Source organism: Cyrtonyx montezumae, unplaced genomic scaffold, assembly GCF_038088225.1.
Source record: "Cyrtonyx montezumae isolate F1298 unplaced genomic scaffold, pur_monq_1.0 scaffold_8, whole genome shotgun sequence".
Taxonomy (NCBI): domain Eukaryota; kingdom Metazoa; phylum Chordata; class Aves; order Galliformes; family Odontophoridae; genus Cyrtonyx; species Cyrtonyx montezumae.
In genome coordinates this window covers 109,784,866-109,807,733 of record NW_027072089.1, presented here as the reverse complement: position 1 = coordinate 109,807,733, position 22,868 = coordinate 109,784,866, and the positions used below count along the sequence as shown (strand labels likewise).

The following is a 22,868-nucleotide window of genomic DNA, read 5'->3' as shown; positions in this document are numbered from 1 at the left end:
CAGTAACCATGTCTTGGCTTATCTCTAACTTTATCAAAATTCCATCTATTTATTTGTAAACCTCATACCACATTCTCTTTTAGATTTAAGGCCTTTTATCAATTCATTTGGAAACATATGGCATCTTTAGGACTTCTCACATCCTTGATGTCTTTAATATTTTATGTACCATGTAGCACGCAGAAGCTTCTGTATTCTCAGAAAGAGATGAACTCTTTCAACTGATGACTGAGACAGGTAATATTACTGAGATAGGTAATATTTTTGCAGTTCTTAACTCATCTGATGACTGTCAAGCCTGTCTTTAGAGCATTGATCAAGAGCCACAGCTCACAGCAAAGGCTTAATGAGATTCTCCTCTTCTTGAAAAGGACTGTTTCTTTCAGCAAGTCTGCAGCTAATCAGTGCAAGTCTCAAGTTGAGAGCATGATTATTGAGGGGGAATGGGCAGGGAGAAGAAAAGGAAGGAAGCTGAGAGTCCTTTACAATTTTAACTATACAAAGCTCCATTTATACGAATAAGCAGGCATTGCAAAAAAAAAAAAAAGGAAAACAATTGGCTGGAAAGCCTTAAACTTGCAGTTTTTGTACATGACCTTACTACAATGCCAGGGTTACCATTTACCACTAAGAGCCACGTCAGTTGGATGTAGTAATCAGTGGACTTCAGCTGTAAACTCTTGCATGCCACTTTGCATCCGGGAAACCCCAAAACAGCTGCAGTTCTTAAGTTTATCACATAGTACAAGTATTGAGTCATCTGCAAAAGCATGACTGTACACATAAGCCAAGAGTCTGCTGGGTATGAAGGTTTTGTCACAGGAAGTTGCAATTTTACACAGTAATTACGATACCTGGACTCTTCTCAAGTGCACGATATCCCAAATTTGTATGACAGCAGAAAGACAAAACTAAGTCACTAAGACTTGTGTTTAATGCTCACACTACAGGGCAAAAAAATACAGTACATGCTAGGGTTTTGCCATACCTGAACTACTACCAGAGAGGCTTGTTTGGGAACTGGAAACGAGACTGGCACAGTGCTCAGTAAATGCCACTAAGTTCACATCCTCCACACAAACGATGGAAAATTTTCCAGACTATCTCATCACTTAAAGAGAAAAAAGCAGGGGAGTTGGACTCGATGATCTCTCGAGGTCTCTTCCGACCCCTGCAATTCTGTGGTTCTGTGAATGCAATCTGGAGGCTGCATCAATCTGTATCAGCTTTGTAATGTCATAAGTGTAAGACAGTAATTTTCAAACAGGATTTCACCATGACATTACACTGGATAGATCTGAAATTGCTGCAGACTGACCATGAACTGGTAAAAAGGGGTTGTGTGTACCTGGAACTCACTCAACATTAAACTGGAGCCTAATGGAAAAAGGTGTGTTATGGCAGGCCCAGATGAGATGCTTACTTGGCAGTAGATTTGCATAGTATACAGACAGAATACTTATTAGGCTACATAACACACATACACATGTGGGCGCTGAAAAGCAAAAGAGAAACGATGGTTTTATGTAGATAATAATTACCATGGATATTTTCTCTATAGGAAGTCAAGGTAAAGAAAATGCAGGTCAGGCATTCACACACAATCCGTGGAAATGCCTAAGAAGGCAAGCTTCAGGTACAATTAGCACTTGAAATGCAATTATTCAAGTCTGCAAGCTACATTATTTTGCTGAGTGCAATATTCATAACCTTAATTCAAACTGTAGTCACAATTATGCTTGTTGCTAAAGCAACAATTTTACCTATTTACAGAACTCAACAAAGAAAATGAGAAATTCTGCGACTTCTATGTACAACTGATGCAATTGATTTAAACAATCAAAATGTTATCAGGTTATCCTACAGACAAAATATAAATTGAACGCTGAACTTCTCTAGAAATTATGCCACGTTAAGGTTTAAAGTAACTTTTCACTGTTTGGTAATAAAACGACTAATACATTCAGGGATTTTTCATAACATTTTCAGAATTAAAAACAAAACAAAACAAGATCCAAACAGGGTCTGAACCCAGAAACACAGGTTGTCTTCTTCAGTACAAGACCACGTGCATGCATACAGATCTATGGGGTCTTATCATGCAGGAGCAACAGCAAGATAACAACTACACTCCCTCACTGGATTTCACTTGTATTCGCTCAACATGAAGGCAGATCTCCAGCAACAGAAGACTCTCAAAACTGAAAACCTATGCAACATCACATCTTCTCTTGTTACTTAAACAAATCAAATGAAATCTGTCCCTCCATTTTCACTGTCACCCATCACCCTCAAGGATTTGCAGTTCATGTGTTCAGCTTCACGTCTTTCAATATTCTTTCCCTATTTTATCTGCTCTATTTCCCCTTGATGCCCCCTCCTTTCTGAACACCTTGACACCTTTTTTACCACCTTACATTTCACAACACAACCTTTCTTCCTGCTGTCCTTTCTTCAGAATGACACCTGTCATTCAGAAGATCCAGCACAGTGCACTCGGGGCATAAAGGAAACAACACTGCTTGTCAGCCTCTACCAAGGGAAACCCAAAGCTTCTCAGCCATGATCTAATTCAGTGACATTATCTGGAGTTGCCAACATGATGAATGCCTCTAGGTACAAGAGGCCTAACTGTCACGTAAAGTCCTCTTCAACTTCCTGACAGAAAGAGATGTGAGGCTCACCTTCATTTACAGTATGTTGGGTACTGACTTGCTTTTACTCCCCATTTCAGCAGACACAACATAATCCTATCATGCCTAAACTGGGCCCTGCTGGTGGTTTTTCAGTCTAGACAATCCTCTGAACACGCCAGTCCACTTATGAATGTTTCTGTTGTAGGCCACCGCAGCACGTCATCACCCTTTCTCTTCGTCACTGTCCAGAAGTCCTGGATTCCAGTTTCCTTCATTTGATTATTAACCATAATATAATTCTAGTATTTATTAACTATAATATTAATTATAACTTTTGAGCCATATTGGCCTTCTCCAACATTACTGTTACCTGGTGAAGGTGTTGCTCAAACTCTTTTGTTGATCCATTCTTCTGTAGTTGCAGGTGTACCTTCCACTCACCTCTTTCAGTGGAGGAGCCTAAGGCTACCAACCTCCCAAACTGCTGCGTGTGGTGCAGCAGTAGGAAAACTACAGCAGGGAGCCTGGGCTAGGCATGTGTAAGACCATCACAAGGTTGCCATAGGTTTTGGTTGCTGTATTTTCCCAAGAAAGAGGACAGAAGCAGTTTCTAGGATTAAAGGATTCTGGCTATAAAGATGTTCTGGAGCAGGTACATGAGCTGAGCAAAGAAGCACACAGTCTGTCAAGCAGCTGACAGGGCATGGCCCTGCTCTGAACAGAGTGCCACAGCCAAAAGCTTAAGAAGAGGACTGGCAATCTGCAAAGGGTAGCATGGAAGGGACAGATGCTTGCCAGGGAGAGACACATGCTACCTTGTTGAGAATAGGGGAGCACTGCTCTCTATCCTGCAGAACTCGATCTGTCAGCATTGCTTCCCACACTCTTCTAAGTGTCTCCTCTCCAAGCCCGGGAAATAGGACAGATTTTTTCACTCTTCCCTTCATATGTTCTCTCTTATCATTTTTCTGAACAGCAGGGCAAAAGCATATGCATCCTCACTCATTCTTTCTCCTGTATAATATACTGCAGCTACTTTTCAGCTATGTATTTCCCTAACTCATTCCCAATCACTAAACTGTGAGGTTTTCTGAGGGCCACTGAGATAGCAGTCAAAGGCATCTGTAAACAGTGAGTCAGTCTCCTCACCACTAGACACTCAGCTCTGCTGTGCATCTATGAAAAGGGAGAATCTGGAGGATAGCACTGGATGCTACAGATGTGCCTTCCCTCCCCAAGCTGGTTAGCCACAGACCACAGGCCAGTAGGTACTACAATCTTAAGACTACACAGGGTTACAGCCATACCTCTGACACCTATGACAGCAGGTTTGAACATCACCACCAGAGATGGTGAAGTCATGGCAGTAGCTTTGAACAACAGCAAGTTCTGACCCAACAAACCAGTCTCAGTGCAGAGAGCCAACAATGAGCCCTATCACATCAACCAGCCCTATCACATCAACCTCGTGTCCCATACTCATGCCCTCCAGCAGATGAAGGGCAAAGCTCACACAGGAATGAAAACTCAAGAAAGTAAAGAGAACAGCCCATGTCTTTCTTCTCAGACAACAGAAGTGAAGGACAGAGTCAACTCATCTGGTGCGTGCTGCCAGAGCTGCAGGAGAAAGCCTACTGCTCCATCACCAACTCCACCTTTGGCCAGTGGGAAAAAAATGTCTGGCAGCACATGTGAAAAAGCAGGAACAGAAATGAACCAGGAAGAGAAGTAACAACAGAAATTAATCTGGCTTCTGCACGTGAAATCTCTTTACAAGCATCACTGACAGAGACAATGACAAGATGCTGTCATCTGCATGAAGAAAACATGGAGACAAAATGGCACCTGCCTCAGAAGAAGGGCTTGCAAGCTGAAAAGCAGACATTTGTCAGACACCTTTCCTTCAGACTGCTTTGAGGCACATGTAGTGGGATGTCCCACTTACAGGAGCATACTGTCTCTCATCCACAGAAAAATCCTCAAAATGCTATTAAGCATTTTAAGAAGCGACTGCCCCGGTCTGGCAGTAGACTCCCTTAGCACCACAGTACTAGATGAAGATATGCAGTCAGACACTGACAAGTGCTGAGCCATGCAGACACACCAAGAAAAAAGGTAATGTGAAATAGCTGAATGTCCACAGTCTCCATGACAATACAGAGTCTTTATTCTTAAAATAGGAAATTAGAAAAATGAATGCAAACAGAAACAACCCCTCATCACAATCAAAGTACATCTGCTCAGCATTTTCTTTTCAGTACAATTAAGAACAGTGACTTCTCAAGGTAAAGAACAGCTGACACCAGCAGTTCTTGTTTTCTCTCAAAGAGGTATACTTCACTCAGGATTAACAATTCCAAACCATTCATTTGCATGAGATTTTAGAAAAATAGCAACGCTTATTTACAAAGTAAATCACTAACAACTCCATTAAAATTAAAATATGACACAGATTTTGAATATCATGTATATCTTGCTGATGTCAAAGAATTTGTAGTAACAAGTCATACAAAGACTAAACAAGTTTCTGTAGTGATCATGCCTAATCACTTCTCTCCCATAATAAAGCCATGAAACATTTACTATTTAAAGTTACAAGTCACTGTGTGATCTCCTGTTCCAGTTAAACACAGGGGAAGTTTTGTTTCTGAGAAAAAAAGTATTAGGCTCCTCTGACTTGAAGCATTTCGTCACTCAACCAGAAACGCCTGTCTACCAGCCTTGCAGACTGCCAAATCTGGCTCCTTGGCTCTTGAGCAGCATCAGGAGATGAAAAACACATGAAGACTGGAAAAATGAGCAAAGCCAGAGGCAAAAGAAAAGACAAGACCACTCAGAACAGTCACGTGCAATTCCTTAGCTGCTGCTAGGATGGAAAAGTTTCTTGGAAGTTCAGAGCTCTTTTTAAATAGATCTGCAGCATTTTTCCATTATGTGAGTAAATTACAATTAACATTCATTTACGTTTGACGTATGGTATGTATCAGTAATTACATTAAGAAGCTTCAGCTAGCAGAGTAGATACAATCAACAGCTGCACTGAAGAACGGAGTACCGTAGCTACCAATTTTTACATCTAAGTACAGATACAGACTAGGTAAGTCAACACAAACATGGCTATTTCAGCACCCATGTTTTTTTCACACTGGAACGCACACGAATAGAAAACATCTTACAGATATTCCTTCCTTCCTTCCTTCGTTTTGCATTTGCCCACACCAACTGCCCAGCTAAATGTGCAGAATCCAAGTACAGAAAGCAACCACTCCATGGCTAGGTGGAGTGGTAAGGTTGATGATAAGGTGGATGAGATTCCAGAGAAGCATATATAATAGTCTTTTTTTCTAATCACAATCTCCAAAATACTGATCACCATACTGAAGAAATCCAAATGCAAGATCCTGCACCTGGGTCATGGTAACCCCCACTATCAGTACACGCTGGGGGATGTGAGGATAAAGAACACCCCTGCCAAAAAGGACCTGGGGGTACTGGTGAATGGCAACTGGACATGAGCCAGCAATATGCCCTCACAGCCCAGAGAGCTAATTGTATCCTGGGCTGCATCAAACCAAGTGTAGCAAACAAGGCAAGGCAGATAATCCTGCCCCTTTGCTAAGCACTGGTGAGGCCTCTCCTGGAATACCATGTCCAGATGTGGAGTCCTTAGCACAGGAGAGACACGGATGTGTTGGAGCACATTCAGAGGGGGGCCACAAAAACTATCCAAGGGATAGAACACCTCCTTAATGAGGACAGGCTGAGAGAGCTGAGACTGTTAGGCCTGGAGAAGAGAAGGCTCTAGGGAGACATAAGATCAGCCTTTCAGATCTAAAGAGGAGGACAGTCTCTTCAGCAGAGTCTGTTGTGACAGAACAGGGGAAAATGTTTTCAAACTAAAGGATGGGAGATTTAGACTGGATATAAGGAAGGCATTATTTACAATACGGGTGGTGAGGCACTGGAACAGGTTTAACCAAAGTGGCGGTGAATGTCCTGTTCCAGGAGACATTAGAGGCCAGACTGGATGGGGCTCTGAGGTTAGACTAGTAGACCTCTAAGAGTTCCTTCCAACTCAAACATTTCTATGATCGCACAATACTGATCAGCTTCTTGCTCCAGATTCTGTGAGAATGGGTGCTTTTAAGACCACAATCCAGCAGCTAGAGGACTGGATTGAACACTATATATTCCCAGTTCAGTCACACTCATCATACAGGGACACGGTTTAATGGGCATGGTCGTATTGGTTTGATGATGGTTGGACTAGATGACCTTAGTGGTCTTTTCCAATGCTGATGATTCTCCGAGTCTGTATTCTGCCTTTTGATAAAGCCCTTCCTACTTTCTGTTGTGGCATGAAACAGAATTAGGTACAGTCATAAACCAAGACCTAACAAGATTGCATGTTCATATCCATATGTATTACCCTTCTCAATAAATGCATACACAATACATGCAGGTCTGTATATTTTACGTACACAAAAGCATATCTGTATCTGTACCTCAATAACACGTGCATAATATTCTACCATAACAAAGTTAAATATAACTTATTGAAAGCAAACCTTTATTTAGGAACTGGAATGTGTCTTACAGATTTTACTCAAGGTATGGAACTTTAGTTAAAAGAAAACAGTAATGAAAAGGTTCAAGTTATTCCCAACAACTCCATAAGCAATTACATTTACGTTGCAGTTCATTACATTTATTAAAACTCTTAACATATGGAATGCTCCCTTTATGTCAAACTGCAAGTTTCCCAAGACATACCAGCAAGTTTTATAAACTGCTACCAGCACAAACATTTCATTTTGCTGTGACTTACGGTGGCAAGTCCAGAAAGGTTACATGTTACAGACTGCAATTCCCTTGAAAGAAAATACGTGCACACGTTAGAGAAGCCAAAAAAATATATAATTTCCTCCTGTTTGCATTAATGGAGGGGACTGAAGACCAGACCTTGCAAAGTCCTTGTGCCAATTCTCTTTATCATGTACATATTTTCATGTACATACAGTCAAACTAAGTGGAATGGGATCTGCACATGGACCAAGCTGAAATGAAAGGGAAGCATTAGCAGAATCTGAACTACACAGAAGTTCATTGGCCTTTTTTGCTCATCGTCTTACTGCTCTTAATATGCTATTCATCTCTCAAACAATGTTTTAGTCTGCGGTGTGTGATCTATATGCAGTCTGGTTCAAGCTATCACATCACATTAAAAACCTAGCAACATCTTGCCTTGCTAATTTTATTTCATCACTCCTGAGGACAAAATGACGGTAACAAACCTGGGCAACTGGAAATACAAAACTGGAATGCTAATTTCATTTATGTTCCTTTGCTTACAAAATTGAAAACAGGAAATTGAATAAATTCGCCAATGGGGAAACAATTGCTCTTACTTGTCTTAAATCAAATAAAAACACCTGCAAACACTGGGTCCTTTTTCAGAGATAGAGTTGCTTGCTCAGAGAAGGGTTTGGGGTTTTTATTCTTTTTCTCCTGCTCTCAAATGAATGATGAAGAGAAACAGAAAACAGAAACAATGCACAAATAGCTACTTAATTTAATATAAAAAATTACCAATAGGAAGAGATGATAAGCACTGATGTAAATAACAAATATGGTGTTCTATAGCAAGCAGACTTGCCTGTGGATAAATGCAGGAAAACGCATACAAATTCTGAGGGAAAAATGCCATCCTTACCCCCAACTTACACACTTTCCACCATTTAAAGCTATAATTATATTTTTCCCTTCAGTTTTTTTTTCTGACTAATTTAACCATACTACACACAACCAAAATGTGATCCTAAATTAAGAGTATGTCCATACCTGATTGCCTCTTTAATTTTTTACTCCAATACCATTATGTTTTTTTCCTCAATGTTCACTAACACATTACATGCACCTTCATTAGAGAAAAAAACACAACCCTAATCAAACAAAGCCCAGCCATACCAATCATAACACAACCATAACAAATTTTTTTTGAGTAGCAAATCTGCCCCTAAACATTGCTGCATAATATCCAAAAGCCTACCAGAATGGGAAACGTAGACAAACTTTCAAATTCATATATATAAACATTATATATATGCATATATGTACGTACAAAAATGTATACACATACGTATAAAAATGCCTCAGATCATAATGTTTTGGCTTGACAATGCAGCCCTTGGGCAACAACACTTCAGCAAAAAAATAGAGTGGAAATGCTGAAATATAACTAATAATCTTACTTTTTTTGCAGTAATTGTCACTTTGATTTTTTTTCCCCACTTGAGAGATAAATTACTGACAATAAGGATAAAAACCATATGCCCTTGTATTCACATTATGTCTTCAGAACTTCTCTGGGACATGTGAAGTAGTGTTATTATTCATTCCATCAGTCAAAACATCTGGATTTTAGTGGTTTTATAGCACAAATGGCTTGTTCAGAGTGTAGCCTTTCCCCGTTTAAAAAAAATTTATATCCCCATTTCATTCTCATTGCACGGCTTGCGTATGTTTCATGCCAACTTTATTCGAGGCCAAACACTGTCAAAACTCATCAGGCCAATGAATTACTATAGGAATCTAAAGCAAAGCAAAATAAAATAAAATAAAGATGTTCCAATCAAGTCAGTTAAACAAACAAAAACCCTCTACAGTAATCGGAGGAGAAGGGAAGAGATAAATGCCTCAGATTCCTTGCTTCTCTTGGTAGGTCATCATAACTGAAAAGAGGTAGAAGAAAGGAAACAAAAGACAAAGAAGAGGCACTGCCCAGTTTCTGTGCGATCTGTCAGTCCAAGTGAATTTCTCTAAACTTGGTAGATTAGGTCAGAACAGGGCAGGAGCATAGATTATTTAAACATTCCTCTTTCAAATCAAATAACAATCTGAACGATCAATGTTATCCCATTTGTTAGCATTTGCCCTCACCTGCTCCATTTACCTCCTACTTCCAGTAAAACAGAAATGCATGGCCCCTTGGAGATGTAAGCCATAAGATGATCACTAATCACTTCTTTTTCTTTTACAGAGAGAAATACAAAATAAACAACATACTATTATTATTATTATTATTTAAAGTTACAGGGGTTATACAATTTTTTTGTATTTTTTTCCAGTAAAAGTCTGAGGCATACACACAAAGACACTTATTTGTCACTTCTGGCTTTGTGGCAAAAGGTTTTGCTGGAATATTAACCTAACGTTACCGTCTTTTACTTCCATCAAATTCTTTATTGTTCTAAAATCCAATTATTGCCACTTAGCAATTGTGTCATCTCAACACCAGAGAGAAGGCATCCAGCTGAGCTACTCTAAAGCAACATTTGGCCAGCAGGGAGCTTGAGAACATTCAACCTGAAGACAGAGCAAAGGAGAGCAAGTTGAGCTCAAAGCACACAGCACCTGGGAGGGCTTGCCTGCAGCTGTGACATGCCACCACCAGAGCAGCATCCCTCAACATGACCCAGGGAACAGCATGAAAGGGAAGACTGCTTAGCAGACACCACAAAGCAAACATGAGAAAAGCAGCACACCCTCCTCAAGGCTCTCAAGACACCTTCACAAAGTGCTCCTCGTTCCTCCAGCACTCATTTGCAGGGAGTGGAAACCCTACTAGAACCACATCTTATCAAGCAATTTGTCACATCTAAGGGTTTTGTTCTGACAAATCATAAAGAGTACCAGTATTGTGGCACGTGGTGGAAACCCATGAGTTCTTGGCAAGTCTTTCTCTGGACACTTTACTTTTTAGTAGGTCAACCCCCTAACGCTGGGAGAGGTCAGTCTTGCAACCTTAATTCAGCATTATGCTTGCATGTGTGATTTATACAGTGCTTAAGATATGAAATACTATTTTCCAATGGACATCTGCTACACCATAAAGCAAGGCTCAAGACTGGAAGTGAATAAAAATGTATAATGTATAACAAAGGAGCATCTTTTCTCAATTCCCTTCAGCTGTACGTGTCAGAAGGCAACATGTAACCACAGACAGCAAGAAAAGGTGAGTTTCTGGCTAACAGCAGAGAAATGACCAGCAGGATGGTACTTTATCCCTGCTCTCAGCAGTGATGCTAATGGAATGAGTGCACGACAGTACAAGCTGATTTAAAGGTCCCATCATTTCCTGGCTGTCCACACTCCACACTTACACCAACTCCAGTATCTGTCAGACTCTTCCACAGAATGCTGATCTAAGAGAAGATAACCAAACACATCTGTACAGTCTTCTGCCAGATTCGTAAGTTAAGGAGTTCACTGAGATTACAGAAGGTGAGAGAGGAGCTGCATCTCCCCACTTACAAGAACAGAAAACTCACATTCACTTCACTTCCTATTGAACTGCAGTTAGGACAGATGAAACATTCTCCCCATTCAGATTAAATTATTGCAAGAGATATATAAGTATCAGAGCAGTAAGCATAACAGGAAAGACTCAGATAAATGAGTAACTCTCTTCAGAGCCAGACCCACTACAGTGCTAAGTAAGGCTAGAGTAACAACACAGTAAAATGCTACACAGCCACTCATAATTCAGCAGGGCTTATTCTAAAAACCAAGTGAAGCAGAAAACCTGTGGAAAATATGATGTCAGGGTATATACGCACTGAAAGGACTAATGTAGATTCACAGAAGACAGCTTTCACAATCCAAATGCTCTTTTCGTACAGCTGAGAGCAATTTGTTTTCAGAAACACCTGAATCCGCACAGGCATGGGTGAAACATTCAGGATTATCTTTGGTCATCTGCAGAGGTTACTTCTGAGCAAAAATATAAAGGAACCAGCCACTCTCTCAATACTGAGAAAAACATCCTAATACTGTGCAGTGGGACATGAGCCTTTGTACAGCTGACATGAGCAGGGGGAGCTGCACAGCTGAGGGCTGTCATCCTGCCCATCCCCAGAGCACGCAGCCATGGGCAACACTGAGGAAACAGAGCAGAACCGCAGCTCTACCTCCTCCTATTCTGCTGACATCTTCAGAGACCAGGGCAACGGGGGATACAACATGCCAAGTCAGAACTCAGTAAGAGCCAAATAGCTTATTCTCTCTAGAATGACAAAGAATTTGATGAAAGTACTTCTAGTCACAGTTTCCTTAAAACAATGTCTCCTAAAATCTAAGGTGAGCAAGAAAAACCTACAACTGCACTTTACATCAAACTTATCCACTTGACTTACAAAGTCTGGCTTTAATTCTTCACTCTGTGCCTCGGGGAAGTCACATGGCTGGGTCCTCAGCACGCAGCCACATACACCACGAGGAACCAGGAGGACGTGCACATGAAAGTTTGTGAGGCACTCATGCAGAGCTGTGATGAGTGTCACAGAAAAGTCCCCAGAGTTAAATTTTCACTAAGTCCGTCTCAGTAAAAAAATCTCAAACTATCAACAGAAACTCAAGACTGTTCACTGAGAAATAAAAACAAACAAATGTGGAAACAATTGAAACACAAACACGATAAATAAATAAATAAATAAATAAGACAAATTCAGTTTTGTGTTCTCAGTAACAGCAGTGCATTCCAGTTAGAGTCACAGCAAATGGAAGAATCTGAAAGAATGAAAGACAGGCACAAAGAAAAGTCTGCAAAAACAAATTTCTCTGTTCTCACACTGCCTACAAAATCACACTCCTGTCCAAACACCTACTCCACACCTCCAGCTTTTCCAAACACAAGCCCACTCACAAACAAGTTCTGGAAGACAACAAACCCTGGGTTGAACGTGCTGAACTGCAGTGTGAGGTGGCACACAAAACAATGTGCTAGCAACTCTTTGTCTCGCACAGAAAGAGACTTACCATCACCTTTTCCCTGGACCTGACTTGCAAAACATGAAGTAGCAGCACAGTGCAGGGCAAAGCACAGAGGCTCTACATGGCATCCAGCCAGCTGGCTGTAACAGATTTTGGTACTGTGTTGGTTTATATATAGCAAAAAGCAGGTCCCAGCCTTCTGCTCAAGCTTCAGATTTCCAAATGGTGTGAGGAGTAATTGCTTGCAGAACAGGCTAATTTTGAAGTGAAAGAGGGCACAGGCGATAGTGTGAGCAATACTGGCAGAGATGCTTGATGTCAATCAGCAATGAAAGAAATGAAATATCTGCAGATTGTCATACAAATTAAAGTGAACTACTTCAGATCTCAAAAAAAGGTAAAAATGGACTGGACCATTATTCCTTCCATGTTCTAGATCTTAAGTGCCTCTTGTCATACTGTTTCCAGCCATATGAATGTACCTACAGGTGCTCATAACCACGTAAGAGTTATTGAAGATAAAGTTTGCAAAACTGAAAACACCAACTTCAACCTCTCAGAATACTCCTGAGAGAGCACAGGGAGCAGGAAAAAAAAGAGCAATAAGTATATAACATACCAGACTTGAATCACTTTACCATATGAAACTTGGATAAAATGCAAATTCGAGAAAATGAGAATACATCCTTAGGGTAACACAGAAAAAAAAAAAAAAAAAAAAAAACAGCAGCACATGGGTAAAAAGAATCTAAAATCTGAGAACCTACAAATAAATTTATGGCTAAAAATTCACAGAAAATTCTCAGGAAGAGTTCTGGGCACAAACATGACTGGAGAGAAGGCATTTACTTAAACTAAAGGACATTTTAGAAACTTAATTATTACACATTCTATTCTAAAACCAGTATAAAGCAATCAACTTGCCATTCTGAACAGCAAAATATCTAAAGGAAAGTACTGTGTACTTACCATCATTTAGAGTTGTGAAGTCCAGGAATCGATATTCATAACTGACATCTATCTTGGTTTCTACTTGGGGCCTCTTCAACGTTGAATAGATGTTACCAGGCCGTTTTTCATCATGCTTCTCTAGTTTGTTCAACCCACAACCCATTTCAGCAGATCCTGATACAAGCAGGCAAGGAGAAGGAAAAAGGAAAAGGACTAAATATTCATTTGGGTTTTCCACCTTTCCAGTTTCATTCCCCATAATATAACACATGGGTGATTTTTGTTTTTAAACACAAGCTACCTACAAAATAAATGCAATAGTATAATTAAATAAACGTTCAGAAAATAGTTGAAATATATACCAATTATATCAAGCCCTGGACATGCAATTATTTTAATGTAAAACTGATGGCTTAATGCATGTATTTTGTATCTTTCAAAGGTATGCAATCATACACTTTGGTAGATACATAATCTGTTATAGAAAGTGGCTGAAAGTGCAAGTTAATTTGCTAATATATAGACTAATAACCTAACAACCATTTTTATATAAGCACACACTATGCAAGGATATAGTACTTTTGTCTTTTACACAAACCTCTGTAATATTCAAATGAACACTGAGATTTTTCATTCAACCAAAAAAGCAGGTCTGCAGAGAAACCAGCATTGAGGAAACTACCTCATTTCCTTCCACCTTGTTTTTTCAGTTTAGGCACAGGAAATAATGGCTTTTATAGAAATCTTCTTTAAAACAGAAGAGGTACATGACAACTGAACCAAACTAGATAAATCTGGTTTTCTTTAATAAGCAGCCAGTCTATAACATTGTAGAGGATGACTCCTGACAACCATTTTGGCTACCCCTTGAAGGTTTCTTAACATCCTGCTTTATTGTGGCTCATCTGAGTGTGAACAAATGGAAGAACAGCTTGGTGAAAATATGTAGGTGATTGTAGGCAGCAAATCACACCCCACGCTATAGGATGAAACTAAATTCTCTCATTCCTCTTCAGTGACACTGCTGTGACCAAGGCAAAGGACCTAAAGCAGTTGGTAATACAAGGAGATAAGACATACCAGCCATGCACCTAGGTTTTCATCACAACCCACTAAACATCCTGTCCTCTGCCTGTGAAGAACTACTGCTTCAGGTTAGGGTACAACCACCACCTGAAAAGCCTCTATCACAATCCAGGAGTGCCTTTACTGTGGCAAATAATTCATAAATATGAAGCAGAGAATGAAAAACCAGCTCAGGCTCCCCATCTCCAAAGGTGTACTTCTACATATGTGTCAGAGCTTCATCCCCCATTCAGTTAGCAATTTTCATCAAATTGCCAGCACAAACCCATCCAGCCATCTATGTGAGTCTCACTGTTCCCTTCAGCATCTCGCCAGCTCACGTGCATCATTACTCATGTCTCTATTTGAACGCAGGTGACCATATGCTCAAAATGAGAGCCTAACAATGCCCCTTAAAGCAGCATTAACGCTTCCATGTCTCTATTGCAAATAACATGCTCGCTGTGCCTAAAATCACATTAGTGTTTTTCACAGCTGAATCAGAAGCACAGTTTGCTGCCATCTTCCCATTAGCCAAGGAACCCATTTATCCTCATTTGTATCCAACACAGCTAACTGAAGAGCACCCAGTCTGTAACAGATCTCCACTCATTCCCTGTTACTCTCCACTCCCGCAGCCCACCATTCTGTCCAACCCCTCCTGCACCCAGAGCTGGGATTCCTTTTGCTATTGGCAAAGCCGCCTGGCTTCGCACCATCAGCAGATTCCATACACGGCCTGCATCTCATAACAAAGTCACCAATAAAGATAACAGAATCAGACTGACCAACGCATCAGCCCTTAAAAAATACCACGGAAAACAAGCATTCAATCAACTGAAAGCATGAAGAACATTTGCTAACATGACCTCTAGCACCAAGAAAAATGGATACATCTTATCTGTTCCTGAACTTTAAATATTTTGGGATTCATCCAACAGAAAACAACGTTCCCTCATTATTTTGGCAGAAATGCATTTTAAAATCTTCTGTAATTGAAAGCTGGATCTGAAAATTGAAAACTTGGTTTGTAAATTTAACATTAAAAAAGTTCAGGATCTTCCACTGCTCCTCAAGTCATAGTGTCCTCTTATTTTTGACTGATGATTTTTTTTTCAATAACAATATTTTCTGTTAGAAAATGGTTATTCTTCATATACGCAGCCGCTTCTTTCTTTTCCATATGCAATATGACCAGCACAAGTCTAAAACATTATTTTCATACATAAATGTCTGTTGTAATTAATGCGTCTAGTGACACACTATGAGTATCTTCATAGGCTGTAATGGACCTTTGCACTTCTTCAGAAAGATGACTTCACAAAAACAAAAGAGGAAGGAAAAAAATTATAAAAGCCAAAGCACAACATGAGTATAAATAAATAACGTGGCATTTCGCAGCGTGGGGAACTGAGTTAGCAGTAAGCGTCAGCAACTCTATCAGTGCAGGATAAGTAGAGCACAGCTCTGCTGAAAAGGAGCTGGAGGTACTGCTGGATGATCCCTTGCAACTCAAACCATTCTATGAATCTGTGAATTCTCCAAAGATCAGTGCCAGCCCCGCAGCTCTTCCACGTGGTAAGCAGATGGTACTGAATTTCGTAAGGAAAAAGTTCTGTTTCAGAGGTCACTCACTGAACAGCAGAGTTTGCAAACACTAGTTGCACAAACCCACAGGATTCCTCAGACAGCAGCGGCTGCAGAAGGAGACCTCGGGGATGCAGTGTTTTGTATCACGGAGAGTTTTGCATTCTTTCTCAAACTGGGGTTAAAGTGATAGGCAATCCAAGGCTGTTGGGCTGGTGTCAGCTGCAGGCACTCTGCTGCACTTCTCCGCCAAACCTGTTTCAGAACACTGCTGCTTTGAGAAAAGCTGTCCACCTGCACCGCCCCTTGGAGGGGCTCACCAGAATCACGGCCTGCCGCCTTCCCACTGCCCAGCTAAAGCACCCATTAAGGTCACTGAAGAGAAATAATTCCCACCGTTCTTTCCAAACAAAATAATGTCACTAAATCAAACAAAGTATGAGGGAAAGGATGTCTGCATTCAAATCAAAATGGTATTTTAGTAGAAGAAAGTAAGTTTCGCAGCATCGCCATCTTTTCCACAGTAATTATGATTCAAGTGCTGCTGCAGTAGAAAATCTTAAAAAATAAAAGTACCTACTTTGACACAGGAGTCTATTAAAAGATAACACAGAGATGTATAAATACTTGAAGTTTTCCAAAGCATACTGAGGGTACATGTAGGACATACAACCTGAATCACCAAATTCCGCTCAGTGCTTTCCCTCAGTGCTTGTGCTGCCACCTTTCAGCTCCTTTCCTCCCTCTGCAGCAATGCCACTCCTGCTCAGTTGTTCCATCCTCAAGTCTGAAAACATCTCTTTGGGTTTTAGGCAGAAATTTTGCTGTCAGCGGGACATTATTCCTTAATTTTCTACATTTATATAACTGAGGAGTGCAGTACAAAACGTTTTATCATTCATGCTTTCAAAGTAATCTCAACCCACTTCAGCCCCTTCTTCAATAGCTCTTTTGTTTTGCTATCAGGGATGCTTAAAGATACTACACCACATATATTTATCCTGGCTTTCTCCACCTGCTTGTGAATTCTACATCTTTTATTCAGTACTAAAGCCAAATATGATAACTGAATAACATTCACTTTTCAGTACAGTAAATCTGAAAATGATTCTTCAGGAACACTGCAAAACTGTCAGATATTTCTGTTCTTTAGAAGGTTCTAAAGAGAAATTTTCTCATCATGTTTATTTAAAAACTCATTTATCAGCTCACTAGTTCAATGCTTAAAAGAAGAACCCTGAGTGATAGTAAATGTAGTATCTAATAAAGATTGTTAACTGCTAAAATGGAGATTTAGTTACAGGCTCTTGCAGGTACAAGTGCTGGAAAAACCAATCCCATCAGCAGACTCTCTTTTTCCCTGTGAATTAACCTTACTTGTACTCTACTGTCTTGTCAATCTCTGAAACTATTTTTATGTTCAGGCACATGATAAACTAGAACTGAAACCCGAATCAAGAAACAGATTTTTTTGTTAAGTTCATATCTCATTTCCATTTTTGTAAAACAGCAGAAGTGGAAGCTGTGATGATGAGTTGCAGAAACACAGCAAAGCCTATGGTCAACTCATGGCAAACTGTCTCCTGAATGCCAGCCAGTGCCCCATTGGAGTCAGGGAAAGATCTTCTTTCTTCCGCAAACCGAGGTCAGAAATTAACCTGTACTTTGTGCGTATCAGTCCGGAGAATTCCCAAATGGAAGCCAGGGGATGAGCTTCCTGCTGCCACCTACTCCTGGTCACTGTCCTTCACCATGTGTTTTAGGAGTAGAGCTGCTCTGGGGGGAACTGGGAGAACAGAAAAATGCCTCCAGCATGGCAAACATTGACATACCTCTGAATAGCGCTTCCCAGTTTAAGTGTTATTGAAATTGGTACTTCTATCATGAAAAAAACAGTTGTCAAACAGTTACAAGATTTCTCCAGTCAGCAGAAAAGAAAACAATTTCCATTTTTTAAGCTCCTCCATAATCCAGGACAATGAGCATACCTTGAATAAAATATAGGAATTTGTATAGCTCTTCTAGACATCTGCCAAGCTTTCAGCTCCTCACCTCGGCACCTAAGCTTTGCTAAAGCACTTCCAGCAGCTGGGCTTTGCCTTCTCACCTCCCCAGCCCATATTCCAAACAGATGAAACACACACAGCAAGTTCAGAGCCACCAGAGCACAACACCAAGTACAGAACAATGCCACACAGCTAACAATTCATTTTTCTACTAAGGGCTCAAGGTTCCTTTCAAGGCACAAAGAGAAGAAAAAGTGACTTCTACATCATTTTCTTAACTCCCTTTGTTTTGGGGAGGAGGGAACAACTAGAGCTAATTTCCTGATTTATGGGCCCCTCCTCCATACAACTCCGTAACAATTTATCTCCAAAGAATAATAATGAAAATTACACTGAGACGTAACAGAACCACATGGCTAATGGAAGCTTGAATAGATTACAAGGCTCATTAAGGGATGCTTATCAGCTAAGTATATATTGGCTAAACAGTTGATTTCAACTGTATCAACATTACGGAATGACTGCTTACAGGGGCAATTCACTACAAGTTCCTAAACAATTCTTTTAAACGCACGTAGCATCAGAGTCAGCTCCTGGCATAGTGTATTAGAGCACACATTCAAATACTGTCTCATAAAAGTACATCTGCAACACATCCACCTGAAACTTAAGGTCATTTTAATATGGCATCGTAAGGAAGTACGCCGTACAGGCAGGTTACACCACTGTCAGCTTGGGTTTAAACACAATTAGTGGGTAGAAGCTCACTTGCGTTACCATATTTTCAATGTTTATCATCCAGAACTCGTGACCTCCTTTTGTAAGCCTCGCCATAAATAATTAATCACTTTTTAAATACAGATCATAAGTTACTGAAATTCCTTCCACACATTATGAAGCACGGTGTCCTTACTGGTGAGTTTAGCAGCTGGGAAACCTGATAGCTGCCATGTGTTAATAGGTTTTCTCTCCCAATTTTGGCTAAGTCCTTTCATCCCGATTCTTCATTCTGCGGGTAACACTCAGCTGCCTCACAGGGATGCTAGAAGGCTTTTACAAATAATTACAGGACTTCACATTTGCTGTGCAGTAATGAGATGCACTTATTTCCTTAAACTCTCACTTCTGCAATCCTGACCTTTCCACATTCTAAACAATAAGCACTCCCTGCTCAGCGCAGTTCCCTTGCTGGCATGTGGTCATTTAATTCTCGCATCTTCTGCAGCCTGCAAAACACCACGGCATTCCATCCCCACTCAGCCCCAAACAACCCCTGGGAGAGCCTGCAAGTGATGGGTGAACCCCTCTCCTAGGGAAATTAAAGCAACGAAATAGACTTCAAATAAGAGGAGAAAAATAATCAGCAGAGAATCATAAATGAAGCAGAGAACTGGAAACACCACACCTGGCAAACAGGGTGTGCAGATAAACAAAGAGAGAACAGAGCACTCAGTGCTTTACAGGATCCCAGAGCACTGCCATGCTCTTGTGTTTTCCCTCTCATTCAGCGTGGCATAGGCTTTGTGCATGACATCACAAAGAGGGGAAGTTTTTACCTACATAAACCCCAGCTAGTCCTTTTTCAAGAGCACTGCCTTTTTCAAGAGTAATGCTGTAAGCATATACTCAATACGTGCCATAACAATTTTTGTTTGTGGGAAGGGAACAGCTGTTTAAGTAGCCAATGTTTTCAAAGCAATTGGGAAGATTCTGAAAGACTTTATTTTGAAAATACAAAGATCAAATAGTATATATCAGTCCTATCCCTGTCTGTATGTTGTAGCTGACCCGTTTCTTTGCCATGTAGTTATCAGTGGTATCAGGATTTACACTTGCAGTTGGTAAGTAAATCTCTGCTTACAGAAAGGTTGGTGAAAGAATAATCCCAGATTTGTTCTTTATGATTGATTTCATTTAAATTGAATGGCATAGCAGCCTAAGTAAATCTGCAATTAAGGTTTTCAGTTTCAAAAGGCAAATCCCAAAAATGAAGGGAACTCGTTAGGGAGATGAACAGGAATGAAAGGCTGGAGGACTTGAGCACAAGGGATGTCTGGAACATGTTTGAACCACAATGCGGGTATCTGCTGAATGCGTAACCCAAGGAAGTGGCAAGAGAATTTGTACGAAGGTTTCCAGATCCAGTGAGATGAATTACCTAATAAAGAAGGAAAGGTGGAATAAGCAGAGGGCTTTCAAGGGACAGAAAGAAAGCTCAGCAGAGGAAACTATGGCCTCAGATAAGAAAAAGCAGCAAAAAGTGAGAAGTGACAGAAGTCGAGCCCAGTTAGGCCAAAGGCCCCACAGCTGGATGGAGGCAGAATTCAAACCCGAAGGAGGGTCTGAGACCAGGGCTCTCAAAGAGCTGTCACGAGGCAGTGCAGATTCAGCTGCTGGAGTTAAACAAATCAGTGCATCGACTTCAGTACCATCTCCCTGAGAAAGTGACTGTGAAAGCAGCAGGAAGACATAATTTGGTGGGTTTGGCCAATTGCTGGTCTTGCCTTGAGCCTGCTAAGCATTAGGAAACTTTACGACAAAAACAAAATAACCTACAGATAAATAAAAGCATGGATTCCACAGAGTCAGAGCTGACCACCCTGACAAGTAGAAAAGAAAGCACATTCCTGGCACGCAGCGTGTCAAGTAACACTCCAGAGCAGTAACAGATCTTACCGAAGTATTATTAGGTGCGATCACTTTTATGATGTTGTTCACAACGCAGCTCTGCACGCACCGCATTCCCCCGCTCTGGCCCTGGGCCTGCAGCCTGCAGGCAGTGCCCACACACAGGGGCTGCCTCACACCAGGACACCTTCTGTGGGGAAACACAGTGCTTCAGGTGTGCCTGTGTGTGCACGTGGGCCAGAGGATGAGCAAGCAGGGCTCGGGAACCAGCAGGGGTGTGAGACAATGCTGTGCTGGCTCTGGGGAGAAGACTGAGAGCAGCAGGTTAGGGGGAGAACCACACATGCTCCTAACCTTATTTGCATCACCTCATGACAGTGGCATCATGATGCCCTTTCTCAGTACAGCAGGAGATTCAAAGGGCAGCACCCACTTCAGCAAAACACTTTCAGGTAAGGTATTTCTGTTCAAAGTAAAAAAGAGTTGACGTTCCTGGACAACAAACCGGTAACGTTTCTCCTGAAGCACCATTCATTCTGCTTTCACATGAAGCCAGAAGGCTACTGAGATGCCAAGAACTAAGGAACTACTGTAAAAACCTGAAAGAACCTAAAGCAGCAAACACTACCTAAAGAACTGAAGACCAAATGGACCTGACAGAAGCATGCACAGAATGCCAGGTACGAACTCAGCCTTTCTTTGAAGTTGACCCCACACTTCTCTGAGCCCACAGAAAACAGAGAGGAACAGATGTACACAGCAATGCTCAGAGCACACTGCTCTGAGATCACTGAGCAAAGCCCCAGCAGAACACAGAGGTGTAGAGCTGGGAGCCCCATGTGCACAGTTCCGAGGCAGTCAGCCACAGAGCACAGCCCTGGCAAGATGATGTGGGTAAAGAGAAGCACAGAGCCAGCTGTAAAGCCACGGGATCTCACGTGCAGTTGGGGATGAAGTAAGAGGCTAATGTGATTTTTCAAATGCATCATTTCTCGATTACAGACTCAAGTTTGATTTTTATTTGTTGACGGGTCACGGATCCCCACGCTGAGCTCAGCTTCCCCCTGGAGATTCTGAGGCCACGGTGCTATAAGACATCACAAGCACTGCGGTGTGGTGTTCCCCTGGGCACTGCTCGCTTCGTGCCCAGCTCCTGCTCTCTGAGCAGGGAAATGCCGCTACTCACTGGTGGAAAGCCCCTCGGTCCAACGCAGCTATCCTGAGGTTTAAGTTAGACTCCTGAAATCACTGTTCATGCTGCAACTGCTTCTTTTTGAGAAGTTAAACGCGCAAACGTGACCGCTAGTACTGCGAAGAGTGCTATCGCCATTTTTCAATGCCCACAGCAGAAACCGGTCGGATTCCTCAAGGATAAAACATAAAAGCAAACGGACGGAGGTCTCCGGCCGTAGCACGGGCATCAGCCGTGCCTCGACAGCGTTACTTATCTTCCTACGAAATCAAACAGCATCATTCATTTCTACGGGAATAAAAACGGCAGCGGCACGCGCCCGCCCCGTCAGGTGCGGCTACCTCGGTCACTGCACGCCCCGCGGGACGGGGAACCGCAGCGCTCCGGAGCCGACAGCCCCGCGGGGGCCGAACGCGGGCAGCCCCGAGCTACGCGCCGCCGCCCCGCGGTTCCAGGTGCCGCCCCGGCAACGGGCACAAAACGCTCGCCGTCCCCCGCCGCGATCCCTCGGAGCCGCGGCTTCACTGGGAGCGACGTCCTGCCGCCCGCAACCCGTCCAGAAGCGGCCGGCCCCGGTTCCGCCAAACTTCACGACCGAGACGCGAGCGGAGCCCGGACCCGTCCGCCCCCCTGCCGGTCCTGCCCTGCCCTGCTGCCCCCCCCCGGCACCTCCCGCCAAAGTTTCCCCGCCGCGCCAGGCGGGTGCGAGGCGGTACCTGGGACAGGCGGCGGGCGATGCGCAGCCCGGCGGTACCGATGGATGCCCGGCGGGCGGAGACGGCCGGCCCCGCTGACAGCGCTTCCTCCTCCTCCTCCTCCTCCTGCGCCCGCCCGCCGTGCTCTGGGGCCGCTCCCCTTCGGCGGGGAGGTGCCGGGCAGCGCCGCGCCGCCTCACGGCCCCCTCCGCCCAGCGAAAAAGTTTGTGCCGCGCGGCACGGCGCTGGGAGGCGCCTCGCGGGGCCGGGAGCTCCGAGCCCGAGCTCCTCTGCCTGGGGCCGCGGCCACTTCCTCTTCCTCCGAGCCGCCGGGCGA

At 42.4% G+C, this 22,868-nt stretch overlaps 1 protein-coding gene across 1 annotated transcript in view; it reads right to left on the bottom strand.

Annotated features, from left to right (window-relative positions):
• Window positions 1-22,664, bottom strand: part of RFTN1 (raftlin, lipid raft linker 1) — an 89,379-nt gene extending 66,715 nt beyond the window's left edge. Inside the window, exons 1-2 of the mRNA XM_065752963.1 lie at window positions 22,553-22,664; window positions 13,377-13,532 (exon numbers count right to left, since the gene is read on the bottom strand). Coding sequence (XP_065609035.1) covers window positions 13,377-13,521 — 145 coding nt within the window. The 5' untranslated portion in view covers window positions 13,522-13,532; window positions 22,553-22,664. The remainder of the gene's footprint in view (window positions 1-13,376; window positions 13,533-22,552) is intronic.
• Window positions 22,665-22,868: the final 204 nt, after the last annotated feature.